General features: G+C 46.8%; 1 protein-coding gene across 4 annotated transcripts in view; it reads left to right on the top strand.

Annotated features, from left to right (window-relative positions):
- Positions 1–20,170, top strand: part of LOC110305151 (multidrug and toxin extrusion protein 1) — a 34,700-nt gene that overhangs the window by 10,805 nt on the left and 3,725 nt on the right. Inside the window, exons 7-18 of one of the 4 annotated variants that reach the window (XM_021176955.2) lie at positions 3,415–3,512; positions 3,791–3,888; positions 3,971–4,084; positions 4,157–4,224; positions 7,234–7,342; positions 7,435–7,510; positions 13,736–13,805; positions 14,087–14,219; positions 17,332–17,426; positions 18,148–18,220; positions 19,139–19,228; positions 19,954–19,992. In XM_021176955.2, coding sequence (XP_021032614.1) covers positions 3,415–3,512; positions 3,791–3,888; positions 3,971–4,084; positions 4,157–4,224; positions 7,234–7,342; positions 7,435–7,510; positions 13,736–13,805; positions 14,087–14,219; positions 17,332–17,426; positions 18,148–18,220; positions 19,139–19,228; positions 19,954–19,964 — 1,035 coding nt within the window. In that variant the 3' untranslated portion in view covers positions 19,965–19,992. The other 3 variants (XM_021176956.2, XM_021176954.2, XM_021176953.2) reach the window with 3 other exon arrangements.

Below are 20,170 nucleotides of genomic sequence, written 5' to 3'. Positions count from 1 at the left end.
AAACAGCAATGTTTGCCAAAGGTCCTGGGAATGGTAGCCCTGCTTGGTGTGGGTGGGTTTATGAGGACAGTGTATGATATAGGACTGTGGACTTCTTTCTAGAAAAACCGAGGTAAAGGAGGAACTGGGTCACACATTCCTGTCACATAGGCAGGCTTTCTCTAGTGTGTGTGACAAGGAGGCATGGGAGAGGGTAGAGAGTGGCAGGAATGGTCCCCATTTACTGGATCCTCGTAAGGTATCATACTTGATTATGACTAGAGCTAAGAACTTGTACTAGTTGAATACAGGTGGTGGGCACAGCATTTCTAACTGTTCTCCAGGGTGTCTCTTCTCCGTCTAGATCCTTGCATGAACCAAGTACAATCTGCAACATGTCACAGTGGCTCCTGCTTGTCTTTCTGTCTCCCGACAGTGTGGTGACCTTTTTATCTCATGGATGGAGGAGGGACAGAGAGTGTGAACATGACATTCTCTAGTAGCTGAGGCTGACGGAAGGACCTATAGTTAGAGCATTGTAACTGAGAGGAGCTGGGACTGGGACCTGAATTATGGTGGGCTAGTGGGGCTCTGGAGTCTTCCCAGATGGCAAATGTCAGACACCAGTCCCCAGGCAGGAGTGCTGAGCAGAGCCAGGCTGCTACAGCTGAGAAGACACAGCTCACAACGGCCTGAGAGGAGTGGGCTGGCTGGTCTGCTAGAGTGTGTGGTATATCTACCGGGCATTGGGTTGGTAGAAAACAAACCAGTTTGGGGGTCAGAGATGAGAGTTATGAAAAGGGTGGGCCGACAGTGATCTAATAGGAGGAAAGAACTGCCTAGCAGGAGCAGGACACACGATGATGGGTGGGCTCTGTAGACTGGGAGGGTGGTGGGCTTTGGGGGAGGCAGCAGTGTTTTAGCATAAGCATACTGCTTGATTGGGGGGACATCTTCCTCTGGAAGAGGGCAGAGGTTAGGAAGGAACAGAGGAAAGACAGGAAACACTAAGATCTGTAGGCACAGGTTGAGAGGACCTAGGCAAGGAAGGGGACAGCTCTAGACCTCCTTTGGCCTTGAGAAAGGCAGCTGCTCCTGCATGTCTCCAGTTGTCATCTATAATAGCTGCATGGCTTCCATAGCTGCCTTGAGGCAATGGGGAATATGTCACTCAACTTGGCCTGCCGCCCCCTCCACACTGTATAGCTGGTGGCCTCTGTTTCCCTTTACTCTGTCTCTCACAGGCTGTTGTCCCTTGGCTTTATCTTTTCTTTCACGTTCCTGTTTGGTCAGTCACCTGGTCCTGTGGGTCTCGTCTGTCATTTTCTTTCTGTTGAAAGTTATCTATCTATCTATCTATCTATCTATCTATCTATCTATCTACCTATCGTGTGTGTGTACATGTACGAGTGTGTGAATGTGCATGCCACAGCACGTATGTGTAGGTCAGAGGACAATTTGTGGGAGTCAGTTTTCTCCTTCTACCACGTGGGTCCTAGGATTGAACTCAGGTCATCAGACAAGGCAGCTGTCATTAGGTCATTTCCTACTGGGCTTCTGAATTCACTCTTGTCACTTCAGTAGCATCTTATTTACCAGGTCTCTTATTCTCTGCTTACCCTGGGCCCCTCAAATGCAGTCTGGCTGCTTTTCCATACCTGAGATGTGAAGCTGATTGCAGACTCCCTTACAGGAAGTCACCAGGAGCTCACTCTCCCGATGACCATGGAGCTCAGGAGAACTGTCACACTTTAGTCTTGGTCCTGTCACCTGGAGACAGCCAGGGACAAAGCTGCAGTTGAGTTTCGTTCATTTATTCATGCATCGAGGGCCCAGTGGTGTTGGGGTGTCTCACCAGACCAGGAGGAGATGCGAAGTAGCCAGGAGTGATGGTGCATGCCTGCAATCCTAGCATTCAGGACACAGAGGCAGGGGGATTATGAGTTCAGATTCAACCTGGGTTATATAGTGAAGTCCTGCCTTATAAAAGTAGTTTATCGATGGTTATGACTAGGTAAGAAAGCCTTGGTTTGCAGGCCCAGAGCACAGCAAGGCCCTGCATGAGGGGGGAGTTGCCAGGGCCTCTCCATTTGGAGACCACAAAGCTGTGTTGAGGGCCTCTTTTTTTTTTTTTTTTTTTTTTTTAAGTGCTGGGGATGGGAGTCAGGCCCTTGGGAATGTGAGGCTAACATCATTTTACAAACTGAGCTATACTCCCAGCCCAGGTGCTGTTGATCTAGGTAAGAGTAGAGTGGTTTTGTTTCTTTTCCCAAAGCCAAATTTCGGATGGCCTATGATTCTCATATCAGGATCTCAGTGAGAAAGCAGCATCCAAAGAGGTCGGGGCTGATACCTCTGTGGAGAAGCAAGAGGCTGGCGTCCCCGTTAGAGGCTGGCGTCCTCGCTCCGTGTGCACCCACAGCTCCCAAAGAGGTCGGGGCTGATACCTCTGTGGAGAAGCGAGAGGCTGGCGTCCCCGCTCCGCGTGCACCACAGTTCCTGGGTTTCACCCTCCGATGCATGTGAGGGCAGGCTGTGAAGTCCTCACTCCAATGCAATTTTAAGACAATGCCCTAAATATTATTTTCCTTTTTCTACTTAATTTTTTTCTTCAGTGTTGAAGCCCAGGGCCTTGTTGCTCAGGGGAGATACTTGATCACTAAAAAAGGCCCCATTTCCTCTGAGTTTTTTTGGATTTTTTTTTTTTTCTATTTGGAGACAAGGTGTTCTAGTTATTCTCAGTTGTGATAGAATCCTGATTAAAATGAAACTGGAGGAGGAAAGGGTTTATCTGGCTTATAAGCCCTAATGACAGTTTATCACTGAGGGAAGTCAGTGGAACGAACACAGGCAGAAGTGGAGTAGGAACCAGGAGGAATGGTGCTCGCTGGTTGCTCTCAAGGCTTACCCTTCTTCCTTGTACAAGCCAGGACCACCTGCCTGGAGGTAACAGATGGTTATGAGCTGCAATGAGGGTGTTGGGAATTGAACCTGCACCTTCTGGAAGAGCAGCCGGTACTTTTAAATACCAGAAGGAAATACTGTCTCACAAGGTCTTTGATCCAGACTCTGCATTCCAGTTTTGGCTGAGAGAGGATCATTTACCCCCAACCTCTTGCACATGCCGCCTTCCCCCTTACTATCTCTGCCACACTTGCACACAGCAGAGTGGGTCCCGGCTTTTCTTGCCTCTCTGCTGCCTTCTCACTTCCTACCCACTGGTGGCCAGAGCTTTCTCCAACCTTTACTCACAGCAAAGAGGAGGACTGAGGGGGGAGGGGGTGGGGGGGGGGGGAGGGGGAGGGGGAGGGGATAGGAGGGAAGGGGAAGGTCAGAGGCCAGGGTGGTATCCTCAGGGGGCTGCTCCCGTTATGCCCAAGTCCCCTGGGGCTTTCACATGTAAAGGTGAGCATCACTCATACCTCCTCGTTCCAGGGCATCGTTCTGCCTCAGATTATGACGGGCATCGCAGCTAACCTTGTCAACGCCCTGGCCAACTATCTGTTTCTCTATCACCTGCATCTTGGGGTGATGTGAGTCCAGTTTCCTCTTGGGCAGTGGTGGGGAGTAGGGTGGGGTGGAGTGGGGGAACTGCATTAGGTTTTCCCAGGGAAAGAGGGTAGTTTAGCAGGTGTGGGTGTGGCCTTCTGGAAAGTGCTGTCAGAGTGAAGGGGCTACTGCCCTAAACAGAAGTAACCTCAGGGCCTATAGTGGAGGAGGGCACCGTGAAGGGTACATGGCTTCCCAACTCACTGGGCCAGGGTGGAGAAGGTGGAACACAGTATTCACCCACAGCTGCTGGTTTTCGCAGGGGTTCAGCATTGGCCAACACCATCTCCCAGTTTGCCCTGGCCATTTTCCTGTTCCTCTACATCCTCTGGAGAAGACTACACCAAGCCACCTGGGGAGGTAAAGACCACCTTTTGAGCCTTTGAGCGTGGCTTCTACCTGAAGGTCAGACATGTTGCAAACCCATCTGTTGCACCTGCAGGGTGGTCCTGGGAGTGTCTGCAGGACTGGGCCTCCTTCCTGCGACTGGCTATCCCCAGCATGCTCATGCTGTGCATAGAGTGGTGGGCCTATGAGGTCGGCAGCTTCCTGAGTGGTACGTATGCAGATGGATGGCTGGTGGGGACCCTGTGGCTGGGGCCAGGCATCAGCTGACCATCTTTACTAGGTATCCTTGGCATGGTGGAGTTGGGAGCCCAGTCCATCACCTATGAATTGGCTATCATTGTATACATGGTAAGTGCTCAAGACCCTCCACGGTAAAGGGGACCTGTTTTCTATCCTGAGAGTCCTACAAAGAGCAAAAGGCACTGGTGACATTAAGTAATGCTGTCCGAGATGGTTCCTGACATAAAATGCTTCCCTAGAGCTGGGGCCTGAGGTATGGACATGTAATTTCAGCTGGGTAGAGAGTGGAGCAAGAGAGTCACAAGTTCAAGGCTGGACTGCGCTAAGGACTAAGATCTCAGAGTAAAGAATAAAAGGGTGGGGGGCTGGAGAGATGGCTCAGCGGTTAAGAGCATTGACTGCTCTTCCAAACGTCCTGAGTTCAAATCCCAGCAACCACATGGTGGTTCACAACCATCCTTAACAAGATCTGACGCCATCTTCTGGAGTGTCTAAAGATAGCCACAGTGTAACTTACATATAATAAATAAACAAATCTTTAAAAAAAAAAGAGAGAAAATAATAAAAGGGGGTAGGGATAGCTCAGTGGTAGAGCATTTACCTAGTACCCATGAGGCCTTGGGTTTGATCCTTGACCTACTCCCACACAATGTCTTCTAGGAGCTGGAGAGGGTCCTTTTTGACCCATATGGTCAGGTATCCCAGTAGGCAGCAGGAGGGGTGGGCAGAAACCCAAAAGATCTGCTAATTCTGTCTCTGACCCCATTCAGATGTAAAGCAGTTGACTGTGTTTCCACACTGTCAGAATCTTTTCCTTTGTCCCAATGCCCTGGTGCCCTGTGGGTGGAGTGGTAAGGAATGGAGAGCTGGTTACCAAGGTCAGATATGTGCGGGTTCCGATGAACGCATATCAGTTATCTCCTGGAAAGGCCGGGGGCCGGAGGTGGGGAGGGTAGTGCACTTAGAAGAATGGAAAGTAGGGACGTGGACAGATATGTGTACACCATGCTTACAGAGGCTTTACTGGCTGTAGGTAAGGGGCATTGCCTGAGTGTTGGCCCGTCGGTGGAGGAATGGGTGGGCCAAGTATGGAGCATGCACACAGAGAAAAGTTGGAGCATGCACATAGAGAAAAGTTGGTCACCCTTAAAAGTGAAGGAGACTGACGTGCTAGAAAATACATTGTTAGAGGCTTCTCTGTCACTTTGTTTCACAGAAAGCTCCAACCTGAAATTCTGAAGGCCTAGATTTTATAGCATGCATCTCTTGAGACAGAAAGCTAAAGAAGGGACAAAGGTGGCGGGCTGTAGTAGAGAATACCTAGCATACTTGAGGCTCATGCCCAGGACAATGCAAAAAATTTAATGGAGAGGAAGGGGTATTTATAGTATGGAGAAGGACTCAGCTGACATTTTACCATCTGTTGTTTATATTTAAAATATACAGAGTATATACACTTTCTTGGCTTTTGGTTTGTTTGTTTTTTGTTTTTTCTGGCACTGTTGGGGATCCAGCATGACAGGTCAATGCTCTCCCTCTACTTGGGGGCATATATTTTTATTTTCACTGTTTGTAGAAGACATTTTAAATCTGTACCTCATGTTTATACATCTCATATTTTAGCAAATTTAGTTAAGTACATTTATTAGTGCCTGAAGTCCATGAGCCCATTATCTTTAAGTTAGTCTCTCACCGCCCAGTATTTAAATTCATAATTTTTCAATAAGATCAGCAACACCCCAGGATGCCTCCTAGGACAAATATCTTTATGTGATTTCCTAACCTTTTTATCTTTAAGATAAATGCCTATAGATCCATGTAGAACTATGTATATGTTTTTTTACATATCTTGTCCTCTGCCCACTACAAGCTCAGAAGAGAATATTCATATTTCTCTCCAGTTAAGGATATAAACCTTCTCTACAGATGTGCCACATCTGTAGATGTGTGCACAACATCACGTTTATGGACTCCCTGTCTGTTTGTCATTACTTGTTCTAATATAGTCTCAGTAACTTTCCCCCCTGGCATAAAGGAGACATGTCCTGTTAAAGTCTTTTAATCATTAATTTCCTGTAATTGGGATTACAATCTTACTTGACCTTTCTTTGTCTCTCTCAACTGTGTCATTTCCCCTGAAAGTATTATAGCTGTTTCATTCTCAGTACATCCAGACTCACCTTTGTTGAGGGGGATCTATAAGACATGATGTCGTGTCCTAAGGACACCATACCAGGTCACACATAATATGGATGTTAATTAAAAAGCTGATATCTTTCTTCATGTTATATTCCTGTCCCTCCGTATGGAGAAACTGTTGGTTGGAAAATCTGTTTGCCACTGTAGGGACCTTGAAGGTGGGACGCTAACCTCCCATTTCTTCAGTTTCTCAATCTGTGTTATTAGATTGTCTTTAACCCTTGCCTTAGGGATCCCTACCAGTAAGGCAGCATACATGCTCAAATAAGTAATTAACTTTTTAAAAATGATTATGAGTGACTCAAGTGGCAAATGTACAGATATTAATGGGAAATTTTAGTGAATATCCACTACCCGAGAGGCACAATATTCTAAGCAGTGGCTGTGTGAGCCCTGTAATGTTCCCGTTACTGGAATCTTTGTACAGATAAAATAAAACATCAGAGGTTAAGGAATTGGCGTAGTGTCTCATGGGTGATAAGTATAGATAGAGGTGCCAGAATGTGGACCCAGGAATCCTGGCTTCAGAACCCCATCCGACCTATAAGACAATGTCTCTTCCTGGCATTTTCTTTAGTAACTTTTCTTCTTGGTAAATCAAATCTCTCTGTCCTTCAGAACAGACACTAGAGTGGACTCTGGTCAGCCCATCTTGTATCCTGGTCCCCTATATCCCAGGGGACAAATGGGGTCCTCTCTTCCATGGTGGATGCTAGAAACTCTGCAGAAAAGCCTAATTTGTTCTGAGAATCCTAACTTGGAAATACAGGTTACAGCCTGGAGTAGGCCAAAGAGATGTTGCGAAGTGTCTGTCTTCACAGCCCATGAAACCATGTTTTGCCAGTGAGGTGTAAATCACAGGCCGTTCTGTCTGTGGTGCCTCAACGTGAAGCTTTATTGTGTTTTCTCTCATTTCAGATCCCTTCAGGCTTCAGTGTGGCTGCCAATGTCCGGGTGGGAAATGCCTTGGGTGCAGGAAACATCGACCAGGCCAAGAAGTCCTCAGCTATTTCCTTGATAGTCACAGGTACCTGAACCCCTGGTTCCTGGTGCACCTACACCCCACTTTCTGTGACCTCCCTGTTCACTGTAACATTTCTTCTGACCCTTTACCTCCAGAGCTCTTTGCTGTGACCTTCTGCGTCCTGCTGCTAGGCTGTAAGGATCTCGTGGGCTACATTTTCACTACCGATCGGTGAGTGCTGGGGTTCTCTTTACACGTGGGATCTCTGGTAAAGAAACAGATTGGATGGTCTCATCAGGATGGGAAGCACCCTGGAATAGCTGCGCCCTGGAGAGGTGCTCTGAGTCGTTTGCAAGATGAGAAATCTTACTGATATTCCTTGAGAAGGACATGATTATAGAGATAGGGAAAACAATTTATAATCTGATTCTCAAGTTAATGGGAATAGGTGATGGTAATCTGCTTAGGAGGGACATAATAAACTTCTTTATAATATATTTAGTGTGTGTGTGTGTGTGTGTGTGTGAGAGAGAGAGAGAGAGAGAGAGAGAGAGATCGAGAGATCAGAGGATAATTTGCAGGAGGAAATGCTCTCCTTCTACCACGTGGACTGAACTCAGGTCATCAGACTTGAGCCATCCCCCCAACCCTCATGGGTTTTTTTTTGTTATTGTTGTTGTTTTGTTTTAGTCTTTCTCATATTATCAGTTACATTTGCAGACAGAGTGTGCATAGATAGTTTAGTGGTAGAATTCTTGCCTGCAGGTTGGTTGGACATCCTAAGCCCCTTATTTTTTAAAAACAAAACAAAAAAACCTTCAAAGTCTGAAACTATTTTAGCACCAGCTTACTACAAACAAGAGATGCATGTGTCAGTTCAGTATTAACAATATGAATAGGATAAAATGAATGGAAATAGATCGGTGCTAGCCAAGTGCCGATAGAGCTCTGAGAAGTGGTGTAGCTCAGAGATCCCAAGAGCTGGAAGATGCCAACCAAGAGCTGCCCCTGGTCAAAAGCAAGGAGTGGGTCTGAGCTGTGTTGCAGCTCTGCACATATCCAGGGCAGCAGCTCCACGGGGCACTGGGTGTCCTTGAATCTAGGGGCTCAAACTGTTGTGGGAGCAATCAGGTCCTCATCTGCAGCCTGGTGGTAGAGGCTTTTGGAGGCTGAGGGAAGAACAAGTCCCCTCTGCCTACAGTTGCAGGTGGAGTCCTGGAGGCTAGCTCATCTGAGCTCCCTGCCAAGGAAGCCTCATGTCCTAGGGGTGTCTGTCTCAGGTGAGTGTATCTCGGTGAATCCTGAACGCAGTTGTCTCTTTCCTTTCCACTGAATTCCAATGCCCCCTGTACTGGAAACCCAAATGTGTAGGCTAGGACGGGCTTAATGATGGTATGAAAGTAAGATCAACAACAGCAGTAACTGAAGAAGAGTGGTCAAATCTGGAGAGGAGGGGAAGAACCCAGAACCCTCCAAAAGTTGCTGGAGTTCACATTCAGATGTGTGTGTCTGTCTCCACTGATACTTGTTGAAACATTTTGATCATTTCCAGAGCTCTAGAAGGACTCCGATCTCTGATGCTACCCTTCTTATTCAGCCTGGATGTTTTTTGGTTTTTTTTCTTCTGCAGCAGCTGCTGCACCAAACAATTATCAGCAATTAGTTTTCAGGCATGAGCCTGTTGGCCACAGAAGACTGCTCAGGGATAGGGGTGTGCACCCCAATAATATGTGCAACAGATGTCAATTTTGTGTATAGACTTATGTCTCCTCCCCAAGATATCCCATAATGTCTATACAAATATTCCAACCTCTCAATATTTCTGAAGTCTAATGCACGTTGGTCCCAGGCAATGGTGACTGGAGTCATGTTGGAGTCTCAGATCTGTCACACGGTCTGGTTTTTAGAGTTTTAGAATATATTTGGCACATACATTGAAGTTAAAAATCTTGTCAGTGAGTTGTCTTAAAAATCATGGCATTGGGCTGATGGCTGAAGAGATGAACAAATTCACGCTGTCCTCTGTAGGGATCTTGTTTTCCTAAAGGAGGTTAGCTCGGATGTTCTCACTATATAGAAATGTTGTAGAGACCCTCCTTATTGTGGGATAAACTTTATTAGCAACCACAGATCGCAAACTGGCTTTTTTTCTTCGTGTATTCAAAAAGCTACTGGGCCAGACACAGCTGCCTCAGTTTCTTCCTCATCTGCTTCTCTTTTGAAGGTAGGCTGACAATTTCCCAGCCCCAGATCATCCTGTCTAGATCTCTCACTTCCGAGTGGGCGAGAAAGACAACCATAAAGAGTTCTCATGTTTCTCTTTCTCAAAGGATGGGCATGGAGTCAGATTGGGGATTGGGCCAGGCTCAGAAGTAAGAGAGACTTCCTATGCTTCCCACCAAATGAATTCTGTGAAGGAGCGGTACACTGTGGACTTAGGCTGATGTGGGCCTCGTGTTCCAGGTTGTGCTGGAGACCTCCAAATGGAGGAGAAGATGGCCAAACAGGAGCTGGCTCTGTACTGCCCAGTCAGGGCTGTTAGAGTAGACAAGCAGAAGCCGGAGCCCCACTCCTCCTGAAGGGGTCCTGGGTGTAAAGCCTTTGCAGAAAGAACTGGAGCAGTCGCCCAGCAGCTGGAGAGGAGAGTCACGCTACTGTACACCACGGCCAGTGTGGGGTCAACCTAGGGAGCGTCTTTAATGGTCTCCAGCCAGATGATCTCAGCTTAGTTTCAAGAACTAAGGTTAGGCCTCACTCCCTGCTGGAGGAGTAGGCAGAGAAAGCCAACAGGAAGCCTCAGGATATACACAAAGGAGAGAACCTGGAGCAGGCCCAGGAGAAAGAGCAAAGTACTGAGAAGCAAGGGAGAAGAAACCTGAGAGCTTCATGGTCCTGCAGTTCTCGAAGCTCACCCCGCAGCGAACCACTGTTAAGGCCGAGCAGCTTGGCTAGAGAAGGATGTGGTCCAGAATGGTTCTGTAACATTTATCAGAAGGGCAAATCATCTAGCATTGAGTTTCCAATGAGAGGAGTTTAAGGCTACAGAGTCCCCTTTCTTTGGGGGTCCTGTATCCCTTCCTCTGCTTCCTGGACCCCAGGCTGGGGGAGTCTCCACTTCACCATGCTCAACTCCCCAGTCGCCGCCACTGCTCTGGGTTCTCCCATCTATTCAAACTGAGGCGCTTTCACTGCCCAGGGAGAAGGTAGGGGGACAGCCTGCAGAGTTTGCTGCCAGAAGACAGGTTAGGTTTTTTTCTTTTCCTGGGGAGTGATTGCTAGCACAAAGGGTGGGGCTAAAAGTGCGGGAGGAGGAGGTTGGCAGGAAGCTGGAGCTCAGTGACGCTCTTGGTTCTGATCCCATGCCACTTACTTCAGTCTCAAATAAAGAACTCTGGGACACACTAACAAACAAAACACATTTAGGGGCCGGAGAGATGGCTTAGCAGTTAAGAGCACTGGCTGCTCTTCGGAGGCCTTGGGAACTCTCAGTAGCAATACAGCATTTGTAAGTCCAATTCCAGGGGATCTGCTGTTCTTTTCTGGTCCCCAAAGGCACACCAGTTACACATGTGGTGCACAGACATCCATGCAGGCCACACCCATGCACATAAAATAATAATGAACAAATTAAAAATAATTTAATTGTTACATTTTCATCTATGTTTATAATATATTCTGATCACATTTACTCCTCGCCCCCCACCCCCTCTCCCCTAAGCCTTTATTCTCGGTGCGCATGAAAACTTTGCTGTGGCACACAGCGTGTCCTGCTATGCCTGAAGCAGCTTTGTCACATGTCACATGACTGCACCACATCCTTCAATCTCAGTGTTCTTTCTCCTGTTTGATTTTATTTCGTGTCTTTTGTTTATCAGACCCTAGGAACAGCAGGCTGCAACAGTCAAAGACAGGTTTATATTCTCTCTCTCTCTCTCTCTCTCTCTCTCTCTCCTCTCTGAGTAGCAGGCTAAACTATCTAGGTTTGTGTGACCTCATTCTGTGATGTTCACACAATGCCGTGGCTATGTGATTGGATAATCGGATAAGACGTTTCTCAAAATATGTCCCTGTCATTCCGTGGGCATGACCAACCCAAACTGGCAGAGTAAATGACACAGAAGAAATCCTAGCTCAGCTGATCACCATGAGGAGAACACAAAGAAAGAGGGGAACCGAATCCATCTGCAGATGGACACACCCCAGGCTCTACCTACCTACCTTCTCCCCTCCCTCTGTCCCTAGCCCCAGCCAGGGACGTGGTCCAAGTGACAGCTCTATGACCCTCACCAGAAGGGCATTCCTTTATTTCTCATAAGGAAATCACTTCATTTAGATCTTCAGTCTTTTCTAGGGTAAACTTTGCAACAGACCAGCAGACAGACAGATAGGCAGATAGACAGGCAGACAGACAGACCGACCACCAAAACAACTAAACATGATTATTTTCAAAAATCTTAAGAGATTATTTCTCACAATCTTTTTTTGTAAAGAAAATGAAAACCTAGAAGAACATAGCCAGGCATAGTGGCCCATGCCTATAATTTCCCCAGTCAAGAGACTGAGGCAGGAGGATAATAGGTTTGAAGTCAGCTTGGTGTCAATAAAAAGAAAAAAAACAAAGACAACAAAACCACAGAAGAAGAAATAATCCCTATAAATATTTACCTCATGAAAACTGAAGCTCTAAATGTAGTGACCTTCTTATAACAAATAAGGGAAACTTGTTTTAAAATGCCAAAAATCTCTGATTCCAGAAATTTCAAGGGAAAATGTTTTATAATCATTAAAATATAGGTAGTTACGATGTTAATATTCCAAAGCACTTCTGCATTTCTTATGAAGAAAATGTGTCCAGGCAGCACCCAAAGCTGATAGTTTGCACACACACACAAAGAAAATCAGGTCACTCTTAGTCAACAAAACGGATTCAAAAGCCCATATTAGGGCCGGAGATTCAGCTCAGTGCCTTCTAAACTTGAAGCTCTGGGTTTGACCCTTAGTGCTACAAACCTGAGTTAATGATCTATTTGAAAGTCCACGGCCTGGGTGTGTCTCAGTGGGGGAGCATGCATTTAGTGTGTACCTATAAGGCCTTGCAATCGACACTCCCCATGGCCCCCAAAATAGGAACGAAAGAAAAGAAATAAAAACTCAAGATGAAATCTCAGTAGCCGGGATTGAGGAGAGCCATACGGAAAGCCCCAGTTCAGTGGAGGGAGGAGAGAATATCACCTGTAGGCACAACAAGCCAGAGAGTGAGTGTCACAGAGGAGACGTGTGAGAGGCACCGGGGGGGGGGTCTCCTCAGATTCATTTGTATTTTCATATGTATTTTCATAAACATCAGATAAACACAGGGATGGCAAGATTTGTTATCTCTGGGGACAGGGCAGACATGGGGTGACCTGAGAGACGGTGGTCATCAGACCTGTGTGCTTAGCCTTCTCATTCAAAGCTCATTTTAACAAACATCTGTGTTCCCGTGCTGGTTTAAGGGAAGAAAGAGACCCTCCATCCCATGCTCGGTTCATTATTCATTTGCTCTGCAAATATCCATTGCCAGACCTTTTCTTTCCCCCTCTCTCTCTCCAATCAGTGTTCCCCAGGGCGTCTCTCCTAGTTTCATTTTTCCTCTCCGTCAGAGCCCTGTAGCATTAAGAGCAGATCTAGCAGTGAGAACCCTGGAATATATCTGGGACCTTTACTCTTACCCCATCTGGTTGACTGGGAAGAAGTTATTGTTCAGTGGTGCCAGGAGCAGACACAGGGCCTCACGCACGTGAGACAGATGCCCTGCCACTGAGCAGCACTCTGTACAGAGCGCTCATGAGTGCACACTCTGTAACATATCATTCAGTCAGCTCCTGAGATGTGCATCCCGGAGCTGCCCCGGAAATCGGGTTCAAAGGAAGGTGGCCATGTGATCTAAACTTTGTTTTAAGTGGGCAGATGGGAACTAGAGCATATCACTGGTTTTTATTGAGTAAGTGGATCACATGTCATTTCCCCTCTGAAAGCTATGAAATGTATTAGAAAATTGGTTTCTGATATGTGTCATACAATGGTAGACTTGTCCCCACTTGGGCTGCTGGCTGATGTGAATACACCAGGGCAACTGGATGAAGAGCCCAAGCCTCGTTGAGCTAGGGTACACGTGGGGCCTCCTCTCCTGGGGATTCATGCCCTCTGATTCTTGTTTCCTTTTTCTTTTCTTTATTTCCTTTTGGTGGGTGTGGTTGTTTGCCTGAATGTGTGTCTGTGTGCTACATGTGTGTCTGGAACCCAAGAAGAGGGTCTTGGGTCCACTGAAACTGAAGTCCCTGACAGTTGTAAGCTGCCACATGGGGCTAGGAACTGAACCTTGGTCCTCTACAAGAACAAATGCTCTTAACCAGTGAGCCATCTCCCCAGCCCTTCCTCTCTCACTAATCACCATGTGCTTTGTTTTCCTGACAGGGATATCGTGGCCTTGGTGGCTCAAGTGATCCCCATTTATGCTGTGTCCCACCTCTTTGAAGGTCTTGCTGTGAGTACCGAGCCTGGTGTCCCCCCCCCCCCCGCCCAGACACTTCCATGGTCTGTATAAATTATTTCTTCTGACGATGATACACTTCAAGTGGGAAGAGAGGCTAGAGTGACCTAGAGGGGCTCCTGTTGGTGGTTATCAGGGTCGCTTCTGCAAAGCATTATCACAGAGTCTTGTTCAAGTCTAAGGACCACAGAGAGGCGTTCTGTGTTTGGGAGGTGTGGGGGGGGTCTTTAGAGGCACCAGCTGTGTTTATGCTGATGGATGTCACCTGCCCACAGTGTACCTGTGGTGGTATCCTGAGGGGCACTGGAAACCAGAAGGTTGGAGCCATCGTTAATGCCATCGGGTATTATGTCATCGGCCTCCCCATCGGGATCGCACTGATGTTTGCTGCCAAGCTGGGAGTGATCGGTAAGCCTCATTGTCCGATAAGCCTCATTGTGGGAAGGCAGGCCAGCTGCCCGCAGGTCCAGGGAGGATGGGCAAGCACACGGAAACCTCACTCTGCTTCCCATACTCCTCCTGTCCCGTGTCAGAGACTGAGTGCGCAGACAGTGGATGAAAAGTGACCAGGATCGCAGAGCTGCCTGGCCACTCCCCTCTTGCTCACGTGTCAGCATGGGAGCACAGGAAAGGTCCATTTCTATTCTCCTCGTCCTGAGTCAGCCAGTCCTTAGTCACAGGACATAATATTCAGGACCTCTGAGGCACAGGGAAACATCTTGTATGTAGATCTTGCCCTGTTTCTCTAATGAGGTCTCACAGTGCTGGGAGCCCTCTACCGGGGGCCTTGGAGTACCGAGGCCTTCCTCCTCTAGTCTCTGGGGGAGTTCGAGGTGAGTCGGGGAAGTCCCACGTTAGGATGCTTGGGACTGGACATAGAACTTGCTAGAACAGCACCCTGTGTTCTCGGCACAAAGGGCAAGGCTGGGGTGGACCCCTTGTCACCTTTGTCCCAGTCTTCAGCCTCTGCTCCCCATTTATCACCTGTGTACCTCACACATCTCTGCAGAGGGCCGTGTGGAGAGATGTAGCGCAGAGGATTATGGGGTAGACTCCTCTGTTATAGCCTTGCTGTGTTTGGATCAAAGAGCTGAACTCACGCGCTCTGAAATTACCAGAGCTCATCTTAGGAGAAAAAAAAAAAAAGTAGGGAGATAGATAATTATCCAGCTTTGGTTTCTAAAATAATAATTGATAATTCACTGGCTGTGACTAAATGGTTACAGGAAAGCCTAACTGTTGTCTTTGGGGTGAAGGACTGACTGACTCGGGCGTGACTTGAATCCATCAGTGTGGCAGACTTGGAGGTGATCAGGAATCAGCTGAGAGCTGCTGAGGGCCTCCAGTCTCACGTCTTACCTTGTGTCCTTCCATTTTCTCAAGTTCAATAATATTTTAATTAAAAATATTGGGGTTATCCAAAGATGGAGATCGCCAGAGTTCTGTGGCCATGAAGGTGTGGCTGTTATTTAGCCGAATTTCCGGTGTTGTTCATGGCTTGGATACGCTGATGGCAGGCCAGTGGAAACATCAGAGGAGTCTGGATTTTGAGTAGTATTTTTATTTAACACATTTCCAAATTATTATTATGATAACATGCAATCAGTACAAAATACTAAGAAGACATTTTGTAGTCTTTTTTATATTTTTATTAATATTATTTTAATTGACAAATAATATTAATATTAATTTAATTGACAAGCACAATTATGAACATTTATGGAGCACAAAGTAATGTTTTGATTATAATATGGACTATTTAGGCCAAGGTAATTAGCTTATTTATCTCCTTGTGACGTTATCATTTTATACAGTGATACATCTGAAATTTACTTAAAAAGAAGTTTTATTATAAGTTTGGCTGTGCTGAAACTCACTATGTAGACTAGGTTGACCTAGAACTCACAGAGAATTCTGCCTCTGCCTCCTGAGTTCAGGGATTCAAGGCATGCACCATCAGGTCCAGCTACATCCAACTTTGTTTTGTTGTTGTTTTTATTTTAGAGTCTTCCCATGTAGTCTATGCAGGTCTTGAACATGGGATCAGCCTGCCTTAGCCTCCTAAGCGCTGGGATTACAGGTGTGTGTTCCCATGTCCAGCTGAGTTAAAATTTTAGAAAGGAATCTACTTTAAAATATAGATACATCTATATCCCAAGGTCTATATTTGGCCTACTTACTCATTTCATGAAGTGTATCTGTTGTGGGCAAAGTAGAGGAAGCCGGGGATTCTTGGAGGGAAAGAGTGGAGGCCCTAGGGAGGTGAGGGATGCGTGAGACCTGTACTCAGTCATTCTAATGGCCTCTTAAATAGAAATACAGTAAGGTTGGTTTTATCTTTCCTGGTGCCAGCATTAGAGTGTACAGCGGGTAAGAGGTTCCCAGCAGCGCCTCAGAAGGCTGCAGGTTCTTACAAGCAGACTGACTAATCACAATGGCTATCAATTTCCTGTACGGTTTTTCAAACATGTAAATTATGGCTCTGCCCAGAGAATTCTGATAAGCATCCTGCATCTTTTAGTAGGGATTATGGCATCAGCGGAAATCAAGTCTGTTACTCAAATTACAGCCTGAGCTAGGCAGGTATTTCTGTAAAAAAAAAAAAAATGTTTGGAATGAGAGTGTGGTTTCTAGGGAAAACTGGGCATTCGTTTGAAGGAGGAAGCCAGAGGCTTTTCTTACCCCATCCTAGATCTGGCAGGTGGCTACTGATTCACTCCTGAGAAAAGCCTGCTGACCACTCCTGATAAATAAGATGTGAGGGCAGCTAGCACCAAAGAGCAGAGTAAAGATAAGCCTTTGAATTACAACTCAAGGCTTAGCCTCAGCCCTTCTATGGATTTGACTGGTTTGCAAAGTCTGTGTATTCGGATCCTGTTACATAAGGGAATCGACCCGTCCTGTCCCCCCCGCCCCCCCCATGCCCCATGTGTCTTGGCAGAAAGTTGAAAGGCAAGCAGAGGAGTAGGAGAGGATCATGGGGGATGAGGGTGGCTCAGGTGTGTCCTGACTGGTCTTGTGTCAAGGCAAAGTCAGGGAATCTGAAGAGCAAGCTATATAGTCAGATTTTCATAACATGGGGCTCTGGGTTCAGTGAGAGATGCTGCCTCAAGACATAAGGTGGAGAGAAACCCTGCCTCAATATTGTAGTGGAGAACAATTAAAGAAGACAGCTGATGACAGCCTCAAGCCTCCCTACACATGCCTTCTCAAGTGTCTACACACATGTAAACTTACGAACATGCATGCATAGGTCATATAGGTAAAAAAAAAGTTCATCTCTTTTAAGGATCATGAAGCAGCAGTTTTTCTGGAGAAACTATCTCCTTACAACTGGCCCTTTTCTTAATATCCAATTACCATAAGCAGAAAGGGCCCAAATAATTTCCTGAACCTTTTGCTCTGACATGAATCCCGTCAGGTAGCCTTAGCAGCTCTACCTTGCCTGATTACCTACCAGTACTGACTTAGTGTGGCCATTGTCTCCATGAGCTAAGCTGTCAAATATCACCCTCTGCAGGCCTGTGGTCAGGAATCATCATCTGCACTGTCTGTCAGACTGCGTGCTTCCTGGCTTTTATTGCTCGGCTCAATTGGAAACGCGCCTGTCAACAGGTTGGTAACCGTCCTCACTGTTGCCTGGGTCTTTCTGCAGATGCCAAACCAGACCAGATGTGGCAAACATTCTTTCATTTTGAGAAGTTTTTTAAAAATTTTTTTCTTATGCTATTTTTATGCTTTTTAATTATTATTGGGTTTGTTTTGTTTTAACTGGATTTTGAGGTGAAGGGTTGTGAGACCCTGGCCCCGATCACTCCCCCTTTGTTTGCTCAGTGAATAGTAAAACAGAATTCCATTTCTGGTCTCTTGCAGTGAAAAGCCAGTTTCAGGAGAAGAATTGGAACTAGAGATTTTCTCCAAGTTCATCCTAGTACTGTGTGTGTGAGAGAAAGAGTGGAGAGGGAGGGATGGAGGGAAGGGAGGGAGGGAGGGGGAGAGAGAGAGAGAGAGAGAGAGAGAGAGAGAGAGAGAGAGAGAATGCTTCCTTCCCCCCACCTTCCCAGGGTCAACATGAGGTCTGGGAACATGGGGGTAGACAGGGCAGCTGAAGTAAGAAGATGAGAAGGGAGCGTTCCAGCAACCTTGGTCAGTCCCTCTTAGATCCGTCTACTCCCTCCCTACCCAGGAACTTCTTCAGTCTTTAGGAAGTCACAGTGAACCAGAGCAGCTTTGTCTCAGGTGTCAGTCGAGAGACATGGCTTCTTCTAAGCCAGGTGGCCATGCTTAGCAAGGCTCCCTGCTGCCACCCAAATTTGAGTTTCGCTGACTTTTCTAGGCTCAAGTACATGCCAACTTGAAGGTAAACGTGGCCCTGAATTCTGCTGTCTCTCACGAGCCTGCTCACCCAGGTAAGCTACAATTTTCTCAGCTCTGGGGCAGACCTGCAATATAGGACTGGAGGGGCATTTGTGGGGCACATCTGGATTAGCTTCTGTGAGCTCTCCCCGAAGCAAGGCACTGATGCTTCTGAAACATATGTCAAGTCGAGTTTTACCCACTCTGAGATAAACTGACTTAGAGTTTGTTTGCTTTGATTCCACATGTTAACGGACTGTGTTGGAGGGTTTAGGCTTCTTAGGCCCTCTGCTCATCTTGGTACCTCTGCAAGTATTCTATGGGCCTTTCTTTTCTTCTTAAAAGCATGGTCCACATGTAATAATTGTGTTTACTTCTGGGGTACAGTAGACACATCACTGTGTGTATAAAACCAAGTCCTTCTGAGGGTAGGGTCTGGCAGATCATATTTATCCTTCCTTTATGCTGGGTTGCAGATATTTCCAATACTTAGCGTTTCTATGTGAGGAGCAAGTCTTGGAAGCTGGTTTTTGCATGCTTGTTTTAACGGGGGTCCCTGTGGTCAGCTAAGCATCACACACTTTAAGTAGGTTCTCGCTTGGACCTTTGCATCATGCAAATTACATTAGGCTGTTTTTTCTGTCAGTTTGGTCATTCTTCCACATCCCCGGTTCCTTGGACAATTAGCTATTAACCTCTCACTCCCATGAGGGAGGTAGAGTGGCTCCCTTCTACCTTCCTACCATCTGCGGCTGACACGACAAAGATACACAGGAGAAGAACAGTATTTAGCTCTGTCTGTAGGTGTGGAGTCCACACACCATGAGGCTTGGAGGGGGAACAGGGAATTGAAGTTTATAGAGAAGCATTTGAAGCCACAGAAGGGAGTGGGGGTGTGGGTCTTCTGAGGGTCTGGGGTGTGGGGGAGGAAATCATGCTGAGTTTACTATGCAAAGTCTCTCTGATATTAGAAGGTTATAGGAGCAGCCATGTTCCCGAGACGGTGCTTTTGGGATGTGGCTACGAAGGGTATAAATGCCTTTTGCACAAAGGTGCAGCAGGTAGGTGGGCAGTGGTTTATCATCTCTCTGATTCTGTTCTTAGTGTCTGGCTATCCTTGAGTCACGTGAGGGCTGACCAAAAGCTGTCTGTCTTTACTTAGGACTTCCTTCCGCTCTTGTTAGACACTGAGGTCTCACGAGCAGTCTAGGGAAATTTCAGAGGTTGAGATTCCCCAAAGCTCTTACAGACCTGAAGGGAAGAGGCAGCCAGTGTGTGACTGGCCTATCATGGGGCTATCTTGACATCCTGCATGCATCCCATTAGGGCTTCGAGGCCAGACATGGGGAAGTTTAGCAAGGCCTGCCCTTCACAGGTACTGCTCATTCCTGAGCCACATGTCCAAATATGGAACTGTCAGAGCAAAGCCACTCCAGAGGTTGGCTTGCCCCCAGGTTTCCAGTGTCTTCGTGATCTTGTTCTGGGAACTTTGTGTGTGTGTGTGTGTGTGTGTGTGTGTGTGTGCTATTAGGTCTCTACTACCTTCAAGATGCTCTTTTGAATTTATTTTATTTTATTTGTATTTATTAATTTTATCCCGATTTAGCAATTATCTTGGGAGGAAGGGCTAGTTTGTAAAATGTGGGAAATAATTAGACTTACCCAGTCATGTAGCTCTGAGGATTGAGTGTTAGGAACCTTCCAGGTGTAGCCTAAGGATTCTGTGAATGTAATCTGGTATTGTTCAATGTTAAACATTTTGCTTGTCTTCGTTTCTTTGAGACAGGATCTTCATAGCCCTAGCCCAGGCTAGCTTTGAATTGACTTTTAGGTGAGGATGACCTTGAAGTTCTGACCTGTGGCCTCCCTTCCCCCAGCCTGGAGCCTGCCTGCTCTGGGGTGGAGCTACCGGCTCATTCGTCCTGCCACGCCCACTGCTGGAACCTGACTCTGCTGCCTGGAGGCACACACGTGTTCNTCCTGCTACTGGACCCTGAGTTACT

This window comes from Mus caroli, chromosome 11 (genome assembly GCF_900094665.2).
Source record: "Mus caroli chromosome 11, CAROLI_EIJ_v1.1, whole genome shotgun sequence".
NCBI lineage: Eukaryota > Metazoa > Chordata > Mammalia > Rodentia > Muridae > Mus > Mus caroli.
The sequence above is the reverse complement of the archived record's forward strand: the minus strand, read 5'-3'. Positions and strand labels throughout refer to the sequence as shown.